General features: G+C 44.4%; 1 protein-coding gene across 3 annotated transcripts in view; it reads right to left on the bottom strand.

Annotated features, from left to right (window-relative positions):
- MAST2 (microtubule associated serine/threonine kinase 2) overlaps positions 1-12,912 on the bottom strand; it is a 354,118-nt gene that overhangs the window by 36,423 nt on the left and 304,783 nt on the right. For all 3 annotated transcript variants that reach the window (XM_033915410.1, XM_033915412.1, XM_033915409.1), the window contains 3 exons: positions 4,834-5,049; positions 4,185-4,411; positions 453-575 (listed from right to left, as the gene is read on the bottom strand). In XM_033915410.1, coding sequence (XP_033771301.1) covers positions 453-575; positions 4,185-4,411; positions 4,834-5,049 — 566 coding nt within the window. The remainder of the gene's footprint in view (positions 1-452; positions 576-4,184; positions 4,412-4,833; positions 5,050-12,912) is intronic.

Raw genomic sequence — 12,912 nt, forward strand, 5'->3', positions numbered from 1 at the left:
TTTTCATGGTCTTATGTAGGACTTAGATCTCTGACCCATATGGCACCACAGTATCCAATTAAAGTTCAAAGTACAACACACTAGTACTGTGCTGCTTTGGAAGAGTCCAGAATGAAGCACCACTGACATGCCTTGAGTGTAAGGACAGACAGATCAGAGCAGGGAGTAAGATTATAGTCTGCTTTTACAACTAGCTCACCCTACCTCCTGTAGCAATTATATGGAAAAGGACGAAATTTACAGGAAAGGTCAAGATTATTTTGGCCCCTTTCATAACTATGGAATAGTGGGAGACCAGAGGTGCAGAGTATTACAAGCTCTAGAGTAAAGAAGAGAAGCAGCTGCTTTTCTTCTATATTATTATGAATTTGCAAGCAATGTTCCAAACTTCCAGCACTTAGATATGTGATGTGGTTCTTGCACTGTACAGCAAAATGGTTGAAGCTCCTTACCTTTAGTATGAGTTCCACTACTTCTGTATGGACCAGTCCATGGACAGGTTCTCCATTGACATGGGTGATAAGATCGCCTTCCCGCAGACCTGCCTCATGAGCAGGGCCTTCTTCTTCTACATGCTAACCAAGAGATGAAGAGGTGTTACACTTCTAGTAATTAGTACCCTTGGATGGGTCATCTGTTTCACAATGCATGTCCATGGGAGATAGCTAGGAGCTTTAGAAACATATTCTGACACTGACAAAAGGTGTGTCTATAAGAATAATAATAACTTTATTTTTATATACTGCCATACCATAAACAGTTCAAAGTGGTTTACAGGGGAAGAGACTGTAGACAGACAGTGACATTACAGAGAACTTTCAAAATTACAAGAAGCAATGCACCAAGAATATCATACTAGTCCTAGCAAGCTTATCATTTCTTGGCATGCTTATTCCTATTTAGAAAAATCTATCTTCTAAACTACCCTACTGCTATCATCTAACTAGGGTGGTAGATTCATGGAATAATCGCCCAGTAGAAACAAAGACTGTATCTGAATTCAAGAAAGCATGAGACAGGCAAATAGGATTTCTTAGGGAGAGGAAGAGTGAGATGAAAGACTTTTTACACAGGATGTGATGGACACACTTTTGATTACAGGGTGAGATGAAAAGATCTTTTAGAACACAGGCTGGACATTTACTGCCTTTTTTCAGTGTGAGTCATGGGTATCAGGACTGGTTTTCTCTGGAATGCTACTTATGTATCTTTGTGAGTGCTTATTTTCCAAGGACACTAACCTCTAAAACCTGCAAGTCAGCATAGGAAGCAGAGCACACCAACTATGATAACAGGCATCCGGGAAGTGATAAAAACCCCAGAAGTGGGGACCCATGTGAAGAAAAGAAAGTTCTAGAACAGGAGTGCCCACACTTTTTGTTTTTGATTCTGTTTTAGTTTTTTATTCATTTTTCATATAACAACAAGTGTATCACATAAATTTATACAATTTCATTGAGTACACACTTGATAATCCTTCATTGTAAATACATATATAAAACTGTACTATAATATTGAAAAAGCATATCATACTTAATAAGTATACCAACTATTACTCTAATTATAAACCCACCCCCTCCCCTTCCTTTGAAAATTGCATATAATATGACAAGATATAACGATGAATTGTTTATATTATGATATGAATAAAATAAACCCACCCACACCCCTTTTATCCAATATCTTATTATGGGAAAATTGAATCATTCATTGCAAAAGTCTGTTAATGGTCCCCAAATCTTGCAAGCTACTTTAAAAATGACCAAGTCATATATAATATATAAGTTGAATCAAAATCTATTAATATAGCACATGTATGTTATTTTTTGGATTGCAATATTTGTGAAAAGGGTGGGTGGGGGAGGGAGATAATTTATGTATTTAAGATGACAATAGAAAGAATTTCAAGTGATGTGTTTGATTCAATTGATGTAATATTGTGTACTTGATGGAAAATGAAAAATGAATAAAGAATTGGAAAAAAAAATGACCAAGTCAAAATGATCTACCAACAATAAAATTAATTTATCATTTATATTCTGGTTTTTTTTCAAAGAGGTCAAGGCAGATGACTCTATGAAATCTCACCTCAGTAACAACCATACAAAAATAGACAAATATACCCCCCTCCCTTTTTACTATATTGCGATAGCGGTTTTTAGCACAGGGAGCTGCGCTGAATGCCCTGCACTGCTCTCGATTCTCAAAGGCTCCCTGCGCTAAAAACTGCTATTGCGGTTTAGTAAAAGGGGGCCATAGTGCAAAATATAAACAGCAGATATAAATTCTCAAAACGGACACATTTTGATCACTAAATTGAAAATAAAATCATTTTTCCTACCTTTGTTGTCTGGTGATTTCATGAATCTCTGGTTGCACTTTATTCTTCTGACTGTGCATCCAGTATTTCTTCCCTTCTTTCAGCCTGCTGTATGCTTCCAGACCTCATTCCCTCCACCAACTTTTTCTTCCTCTCTTCCTGCCCCCTCCCCTTTCTTTCCATCTCCCTGCCCCCTTTCCATTCGTTTTTTAAGTTTTGATGCATGGCCTAGCTTTTCTCTCATCCTTCCTTACTCTGTATCTCCCTCTCTGTCCATTTCACCTCCCATTGTGAGTCCAACAGCAGCTCTCCCTACTTACCTCCCTCCTTCCCTGATCTTGCTATTTTTGCCATAGAGGCAGGGTTCCTCAAGGCCAGCCCTAGGGGCCTGTCATAACTTCCTGTCAGGGCCGGCAGTGCTGCTACACAGGACACAAGGAAGGCCTGGCCTTCAAAACTGTGTCTTGCCCATTGCCTTCTCTGCTTGGCTGGGGTGCAGTGGATGGGATGGGGGGAGCGCATGTCATATCGGCCACATTTCCAGCTTGGGACGATCATGCTTCATGTTACTTTGTAGGCAGAAAGGTCCAAGGCCAGCTGGAGGTAGCAAAGACAAAGCGTTTGTTGGCTCATGGAGGGGGTGATGCTGGGCTATAGGAAGCGGGGATCGGATGTCAGGGAAAAGGAACTGGCTCCAAGAGAGTGGAAATGGCAAAGACACAGTAAAGCTGCTGGACTGGGAGGAAGAGGCAATGCGGGATGAAATGTATTTCCATCTCGGTCTCTTTGCTGCTTTTTAAGGGGGGGAGATTGACTGTGGCTTTTGGCAGGGTCTCGCTGCAGCCAGGCAAATGGCACTGAAGTTGCAAAACAACGAGAAGGGCGGAGGCTGCATCTTCGCTGCCATCCACCTGGGATTTGAACATCACTGACAGCCAGAGGGAGGGTGCAAGAGATGCATTGATTGGAGGCCACACCTGTTGCCCCGATGCTCAACTCCGCGTGTGTGTCCTTGAGCTGGGGCTGCAAGTACTCGGGCAAAGCCCCCCGCAAGCCTAGCCCAAAGGAGGAGCTGGCCCAGGGCGATGGCGCGGACAGGGTGGTGTCAGATTTCCTCTCCCCAACATCATTTCTGAAGTCGGAGAGGAAGTTCCAGGCCAGCCAGGCAGCAATTGGCTGGCCTGGAACTTCCTCTCCGACGTCAGAATTGACATCGGGTGGGAGAAATTGGCTGGCTCGGTTGCTTCTGATTGGGAAGCAAGTAGGACGCGAAGGCAACATGATCGACTCGCGTTGCCTTCGCGATCTACCGGTCGATTGGGATCGACCTTTTGGGCACCCCTGTCCTAGAACATTCCTGTCCTGGGCACTGCAGAAAGGATAGAGGCATGGACTGGGGGGTGGGTTAGACAGGAGGCAGATTTTCACCTACAGGGATGGTACACGAACAGAGCTGGAGGTGTGTTTTCACAGCAGCCCTACTTCAAGAGATAGTGGATGCTGCCGATGGGCAGACTGGATGGGCCATTTGGTCTTTATCTGCCATCATGCTTCTATGTATCTACATGGAAATAGATGGATAAGAAAAGACAGCAGCAGAGGATGAGGGATAGGAGATATGTTACAAATTTTTATTTGACTATGTGTTGTGTACTACAAGGGAGTTGACAATCACTTTTAAAACACAACAAAGACCATCCAATAGTAACTGGTGCTACTGTAAATTTCAAGTTATCATGACCAAAGACATAAGTTTCAGCAGTATGTTAGGCAGGGCAACTTGTTATGATTTCATACTACTATTAACTTTTGATGTTGAGAACTCATACAATATGTATGAACTAATACAAATGTACTGACATACCCAAACCATGTGATGTACAGTATAAATATCACTGTCTCCCATGTACACACGAATGGCACGTAGCGTGAAACCATATTTCTTGCCAGCCCTGTGGATGATGAAGGGTGGCTTCAGGTTTGTGATAATGGGGAAAAAATCCCGGCTTGGTGATGAGTCCCTTGAGGATGGATTTGAAGACAGGGAGTGAGGAGACATTGGACTTGCTAATGGGGAACAAATGTAGTGCTCTATGAAACAGAAAAAGAAGTTAAATTACAACATATTCAAACATATTTAAAATCTAAAATTTGCAAAGAGAATTGGTTCTAATCTGAAATAGCTTTTGAACTGGTTAGCACATGTGCTATGAACTCAGTTCTGGACAGTACTAAAATTGCAAAAGCCTATGCCGCTCTTTTTACTTGAGCCATTTATTTCAGCATAGCAGCTTCCAAAGCTTGGATCCAACATCGTGAGCCTTCATTTGTTATAGCTTGGCAATATTTCCTCTATTTGTTTCCTTCCAAGCTCACTGAGCCCAGCAAGGCCTCAACTAGGAGCTAATCAACAGACCCTTGCAATTAAGGGACCGTAATTCGGACAATAGATGTTGGCATTATATAATGGCAATAACTCTTCTTTTCCTCACAAAGCTGAAGTTCACACTCACCTGAGGGAATCAGGAGGGACAATGCAGTAGCAGAAGCTGATTTAATGACTTTATTGACTGGTTTAGAGGTCCGTTTCTCACAGGAGTCCCCAGATAGCAGCCGGTGCCGAGCTCGACGTACTGCCAGGTCACTAATTGCTTTAGGAGTGGTAAAATCGGAGCCATCATTGCTGTTACTGCGAGTGCGTTGATCACCTAAATCAGCAGTGCTTCCAGCTATAGTAAATTAAAGCAGATTAGAGCCATAAAGAATTTCAAACCAGATGTTTGAGACATCAAATGTTCCAAGAAAATCTAGCAGTGTTCTGCTCTGAAATAAATTGTGAGACCTGAGTTCTTATTTTAATTTACTGAATATAGTTTTAAAAGCATAGTAAATATTCAATTTAGATATTTAGGAGGAAATTCTAAAACCAGCACCTAAATTTAGACGTTGGTAGGTGCCCTGCTGGCGCCTAAGTTAACTGAAAAGTACTGTTAGAAATGGCAAAAATCATCAAGTATAAAGTGCCTAACAATGCCTAAATAAAAGGCACCGGAATCACGACTAGTTAGCCACTTTAGGCCATGGAATGCCAAAGTAGGTGTGGCCAATGTCAGATGTGGCATTAGGTGGGTTAAAGTGGCTACCTAGTTGCGATTCACACCAAGATAGTCAGCTGAAATGTAGGCCCGGAAAACCCTGACCTACATTTCAGCTGCCTATCTTTCTGACGGGATCCTAAAACTAAACTGAAGCTCCCATATGCTGATCGTGACAGGGGAATTTCCCCCAATCAGCTGAGCTGGCAGGACTCCCTAAGCTGTGGCTTCTGGGAGTCCTGCTGGCTCAGCTAATTAGGGGGAAACTCCCCTATCACAATCAGCTCAGCCGGCTGCGGTGAAAAGAAGACCCTCCCTCCAATTAGCCGGAGGGATGCCCACTCCTTCATGCCTGACACCCACCCCCACATCCTTAATCGGCAGGAAGGATGCCCACTCCCTCCTGCCTGAGAACCACCAAAATCCCTCCCATATCTGTAATCGGCAGGAGGAATGCCCACTCCCTCCTGCCTGAGAACCACCAAAATCCCTCCCATATCTGTAATCGGCAGGAGGAATGCCCACTCCCTCCTGCCTGAGAACCACCAAAATCCCTCCCATATCTGTAATCGGCAGGAGGAATGCCCACTTCCTCTTGCCTGAGAACACCCTACCCTGATACCCCCTGAACCCCCAACACCGTACCTTAAATGACAATCCAGCAGGAGGGATGCCTATTATCCCTCCTGCCGGCAGGCCTACCTCTTCAAACCCGCAACTTAAATGGATAAAAAGCAACAGCATCGATTTTGCATTGTTGGTTCATTGAAAATATAGGCTGTTGCTTTTTATCCATTTAAATTGCGGGTTGTTGTTAACCTTACTTACCATGGACCCCTGAAGAAGGCGTGTTTTCCGAAACACAGACCGTGTTGGGTCTTTTGGTTTGTAAAAAGGTGGTATCAGTTACCGCATTTAATATTGGATTAATAAACATAGCCTGCATCTTTACATATTGTCTGCATTTTCTGTTTGTGTTGGATGGCTCTCAAAGACATGACCTAAAACTCCAAATGGAATCTCACTAATACATACATGTCACTGCAAATATAACCTGAATTACTACTACATTCTCTGACAACAAACATGCACCCACTTACTAAGAAAGCTATCTTACCTCCATGTGATATCTACACTGAATGTGCTGCAATTAAATCCACCCTATACCCACTAAGTCTGTATTTTAAGTCTGCATGTTATGTCTATACTGTAATCTAAACCCCTTTGTCTATACTGTAAATGCTGTAGAGTCTGTATTTCTCACCAAAGTATGTCCTAACCATACTATGAATGTACTATTGTAACCCGTTCTGGGCTCCTTTGGGAGGACGGGCTAAATAAATAAATAAATAATGTATGGGAGTTGGTGAGGTGTCAGGGATTCGGGGGGGGGGGGTGTCAGGGTGGGGTGTTGGGGGTTCAGAGGGTGTGTCGGGGTGGGGTGTTGGGGGGTGTTCTCGGGCAGGAGGGAGTATGCATCCCTCCTGCCAATTACAAATGACAGGCCATCTTGATGCATCCAGGGATGCACTGGGAGGGGCCAAAGGCTCAAATAGGTCCAGATGCCTAAGGCATCTCCCACCTGGGCCAATCAGAGCCTTAGGCCCCTACCCCATGCATCCCAGGATTCACAGGGAAGGAGAAGGCCCACCATTATGAATAAGTAGGACTGCCGGCAGGAGGAAATGGGCATCCCTCCTACTGGATTGTCATTTAATGAATGTGGTTATGGAGTGGGGGGAGGGGGGAAGTGTCAGGGGTGTCCAGGTGGAGTATTGGAGGTTGAGGAGATGGTAGGGCAAGGTGTTAGGTTGAGGTGTCTGGGGTTTGGGGGGTGTCAAGGTGGGATGTTGGGGTTTCGGAGGGTGTGTCAAGATGGGGTGTCAGGGGGTGTTCTCAGGCAGGAGGGAATGAGCATCTCTCCTGCTGATTATGGATGTTGAGGTAGGGCAGATGGGAGTTTGAAGGATGTGTTGGGGTGGGATGTCTGGAGTGTTTTCAGGCAGGAGGGAATGGAAAACCCTCCTGCCGATTACAGATGTGGGGGCGGGGGGGGCGTTAGAGTCTTCTTGGGTAGGAGGGAGTGAGCATCCCTTCTGCCAAGGGCTTCTTCTGTCCACCGCACCGGCTGAGCTTATCGCGGCAGGGGAATTTCTCCCCGATTAGCTGAGCTGGCAGGACTTCACAAACCGTGGCTTCGGGAAGTCCTGCAGGCTGAGCTGAACAGGGAGAAATTCCCCAGCCAAGATTAACTTATGGCAGCTGTGGTCTGCTTTTGACGGCTGAAACGTAGGCCAGGGTTTTCTAGGCCTACATTTCAGTCACCTACCTTGGTGTAAATCAGGTGCAATTTTGTAACTGTCACTGTCATGTGATTGACACGCAATACGACATGGGCACCGGTTAGAGAATCCAGGGGTAAACAAATATTTGTAAATCTGTCAATTCAAATACATCCTACTAAACTCATAATAAACATGTTCCCATAAAATGCTTATACCATAAGAACATAAGAATAGCTTTACTGGGTCAGACCAAAGGTCCATCAAACACATTAGCCCATACTCACGGTGGCTAATCCAGGTCACTAGTACCTGGCCAAAACCCAAAGAGTAGCAACATTCCATGCTACCAATTCAGGGCAAACAGTGGCTTCCCCCATGTCTTTCTCAATAACAGACTATGGACTTTCCCTCCAGGAAATTGTCCAAACCTTTCTTAAAACCAGCTACACTATCCGCTCTTACAACCTTTGGCAATGCATTCTAGAGCTTAACTATTCTGAGTGAAAAAAAATTTCCTCCTATTGGTTTTAAAAGTATTTCCCTGTAACTTCATCGAGTGTCCCCTAGTCTTTGTAATTTCTGACAGAAAGAAAAATTAATCCACTTGTACCCGTTCTATTCCACTCAGGATTTTGTAGATGTCAATCATTATCTTCCCTCAACCATCTCTTTTCCAAGCTGAAGAGCCCCAACCTTTTCAGCCTTTCCTCATATGAGAGGAGTTTCATCCCATCAATCATCTTAGTCACTCTTTTTTGAACCTTTTATAGTGCTGCTATATCTTTCTTGAGATAAGGAGACCAGAATTGAACACAATACTCCAGGTGAGGTCATACCATGGAGTGATACAGAGGCATTTTAACATTCTTAGTCTTGTTAACCATCCCTTTTTAATAATTCCTAGCATCTTGTTTGCCTTTTCGGCCCCCGCCACACATAGGGTGGAAGGTTTCATCATATTGTCTACGATGACACCCAGATCCTTTCTTGGGCGCTAATCCCCAAGGTGGACCTTAGCATCTGGTTACTATGATTTGGCTTAGTCTTCCCAATGTGCATCATTTGCATTTGTCCACATTAAATTTCATTTGCCACTTGGACATCCAGTCTTCTAATTTCCTAAGGTTTGCCTGCAATTTTTCACAATCTGCATGTGTTTTAACAACTTTGAACAGTTTAGTGTCTTCTGCAAATTTAATCATCTCACTCTGCATTCCAATTTCCAGATCATTTATAAATAAGTTAAATAACAGTGGTCCCAGTACAGATCCCTGCGGCACTCCACTGTTTACTTTCCCTCACTGAGAAAAATGACCATTTAACTCTACCCTATTTTCTATCCGATAACCAATTTCCAATCCAGAACTGAACTTTGCCACCTAGCCCATGACTCTCTAATTTTCTCAGGAGCCTTTCATGAGGAATTTTGTCAAAAGACTTCTGAAAATGTAGATACACTACATCAACCAGCTTTTGAAGCCGGTTGGCCCTGGTGGCTAGTACCTGGCAGCACAAAGAGATGATCTGAGTCGAAACTCTTTTGTCACTTTCAGATAACAAAGCAACACTGTGCAAACATCCAGCAATTTCAGAACTTTGTCACTATTCTTGGCCCCGAGGGATGAAGGCAGGGAACCGTACTTCCTGGTTGATGTAAAAATTCGAGACTACTTTTGGCAAGAAAGAGGGGACTGTACACAGTATTTATTTATTTAGTTTTATAGTCTGTCCTCCCCAGGAGCTTAGAACAGGTTACAATAATATGCATACAGTAGTTTTCAGGATCAATAACACACATATGACATATTGCAGGAACAATAATGAGCTACAGGATCAGTACACATGCGTTACAGAAAATTCAGTTGGGATATGATAATACTGTACACATGTTATGAAGAAGCTAAGAACACACATGCTTTAAGTTCAAGTTCAATTTATTTAATATACCACAAATATAAAACCAGGGTTAAAATCTAAGCAGTTTACAGAGTCATATAAATAAAAAGGAGGGTGGGGGAACAAACTAAGACCAATTACAAGAACAAAGTCAACAAATATCAGTAGGAACATGAGGAGAGAACAAAATAGTTGGTTACAATAAAATCTAAGAGTATACAAGCTAAATAGAGTAATACCCCAGTCTCCTAAAATCTGAGAAAAGGCTTTATGCAGGTAAAGTCTGCAGTTCAGACACCCGACGTGCTGATGTGACCGTCAACAAAAACGGAACTCTAGTGCGAGCCCACAGATTGAGATTAAGACTCCACGTTGGATACTGGAGGATGCAGATGTTAATGCTCCCTTCAAAAATCTGGACACATCTAGGTGAGAGGCCAAAGGTGGTGGAGAGTAAAACTGTGACTGAGTTCAAAGAAGCGTGGGATGAACACAGAAGATTTAGAATCAGAAAATAATATTAAAGATTGAACTAGACCAGTTACTGGGCAGACTTGTACGGACTGTGTCTGTGCATGGCCGTTTGGAGGAGGATGGGCAGGGGAGGACTTCAATGGCTGGGAGGGTGTAGATGGGCTGGAGTAAGTCTTAACAGAGATTTCGGCAGTTGGAACCCAAGCACAGTACCGGGTAAAGCTTTGGATTCTCGCCCAGAAATAGCTAAGAAGAAAAAAAAATAAAATAATAATTTAAATTGAATCAGGTTGGGCAGACTGGATGGACCATTCGGGTCTTTATCTGCCGTCATCTACTATATGTTACTATGTTATTAGTCTGGGATCTGAAGCACAAAAGACCCACTCATTGTACTTTGAAGGAGCCAACCTCTAGGCCTTTATTAAGCCCCTCTTGAAGGAATGCTAGGAATAGAAACATTAGAGCCGTGATCAGTTCCTCACTCTTCTGTGCACACCAGCCCTGGAAGCATTTCCAGATCTTTGCAAAGGTGGCCAATTTTGTCTGCTTCTTGGACTTTAGGAGAGTGGCAATAACCACTTCTGAATAGCCTTTGTGTACTAAGGCTGTGTACTCAAGAGTCATGCTGTAAGACCAAAGTGCTCCAGATGTTCCATTGCGATTGGGCCCTGGGAAAGTAACACCAGATGACAGGGTAGTCTGAAACTCTGGTCCCGCTTTAGATTGACCAGACCTGCAAACCACGGATGTCTTGGCCAGTCTGATGTGACAAGAACTAACAGCCCCGGGTGCTACAATATTTTCCGCATGACTCTGCCTAGCATGGGCCACGGAGAGAACATATAAAGAAGTGCCTACCTGTGGCCACGGCTCCACCAGGGCATCCAAGCTGGTGATTCTTAGCTTGTATCTTTGTCTGAAAAACCGAGCTGTTTTTTTATTGGCCCCTGAAATCAACAGGTCGAGCATTGGGCGCTCCTGACTCACAATGCTGTCAAACGCCACCTGAGACAAGAGTCCATTCTCTGGGATCTAGAGTATGCCGGCTGAGACAATGCACTTGTACATTGTTCACTCCTGCTAAATGTGCCGCTGAGAAAGCCAACAGGTAGAGCTCCTCCCACTGAAACAACATTTGGGCCTCCAAGTGCAATGGAGTACTCTTGGTGCCTCACTGCTGATTGACATAGGCTACTGCTATTGCATTGTCTGAGAAAACTTTTACTGTTTTGTCTGCAGTGAGCTTCCAAGTGCCAGCAGCGCCAGGTGGATGGCTCTCAGCTCCAACTGGTTGATTGAGCACCTCCTCTGTGAGGAGGACCACCGTCCCTGCACTGGACACCCTTCGTAATGCACTACTTAACCAAATAGGCTGGCATCCATCATCAGAATCACCCATATGGAGATGTGAAGCGACATTCACCGGGATAGAGACTGTGGCCACCAGTTCAGACTGCGACACGCTTCTGTGTGGAAACTGGATGTGTTTTCTCATCTATATATTATCAATAGCTGCCTACCCCAAAGATCCTCCCCTACCTTTCTCTGTGAATAGATCCCACGTGTCTGTCCCATTTGGCCTTAAAATCAGGCACGCTGCTGGCCTCAATAACCTGAAGTGGAAGACTATTCCAGGGATCAACCACCCTTTCAGTGAAAAAGAATTTCCTGGTGTCCCCGTGCAGTTTCCCGCCCCTGATTTTCCACGGATGCCCCCTTGTTGCCGCTGGACCCTTGAAAAAGAAGATATCTGCTTCCACCTCAATGCGGCCCGTGAGATACTTGAATGTCTTGATCATGTCACCCCTCTCTCTGCGTTCCTCGAGTGAGTATAGCTTTAATTTATCAAGCTGTTCCTCGTACGGGAGATCCTTAAGTCCCGAGACTATCCTGGTGGCCATTCTCTGGACCGACTCAAGTCTCAGCACATCCTTACGGTAATGCGACCTCCAGAATTGCACACAGTACTCCAGGTGGGGCCTCACCATGGATCTATACAATGGCATAATGACTTCAGGCTTACGGCTGACGAAACTCCTGCATATGCAACCTATGATTTGCCTTGCCTTTGATGAAGCTTGCTCCACTTGATTGGCAGTCTTCATGTTCTCACTGACGATCACCCCTAAGTCTCGTTCTGCTTCAGTTCTTGTTAGGATCTCACCATTAAGGGTGTAAGTCTTGCATGGATTTTGGCTGCCCAGGTGCATGACTTTGCATTTCTTGGCATTGAAGCTGAGTTGCCAGGACCTAGACCAGCGCTCCAGTAGTAGTAGGTCGTGCATCATGTTGTCGGGCATTGAATTTATGTCCGTTGTGCTTTTGCCCACTACATTGCCCAGTTTGGCGTCATCGGCGAATAATGTCATTTTACCTTGCAGCCCTTCTGCTAAGTCTCTTATAAAGATGTTGAAAAGGATCGGGCCCAGGACCGAGCCCTGCGGCACCCCACTGATCACCTCCGTCATTTCGGAGGGGGTGCTGTTCACCACAACCCTCTGTAGCCTACCTCCAAGCCAGTTCCCAACCCATTTCGTCAATGTATCGCCCAATCCCATAGAACTCATCTTGCTCAGCAACCTGCAGTGTGGTACGCTATCGAATGCTTTGCTGAAGTCCAGGTATACGATGTCCAGGGACTCCCCAACATCCAGCTTCCTCGTCACCCAGTCAAAGAAGCTGATCAGGTTGGATTGGCAGGATCTCCCTTTAGTAAATCCAGGTTGACGGGAATCCTGTAGATTCTCCTCGTTCAGGATCGTATCCAATTGGTGTTTGATTAGAGTTTCCATTAGTTTGCTCACTATTGATGTGAGACTCACTGGTCTGTAGTTTGCCG

The sequence above is a fragment of the Geotrypetes seraphini genome, chromosome 12 (genome assembly GCF_902459505.1).
Source record: "Geotrypetes seraphini chromosome 12, aGeoSer1.1, whole genome shotgun sequence".
NCBI lineage: Eukaryota > Metazoa > Chordata > Amphibia > Gymnophiona > Dermophiidae > Geotrypetes > Geotrypetes seraphini.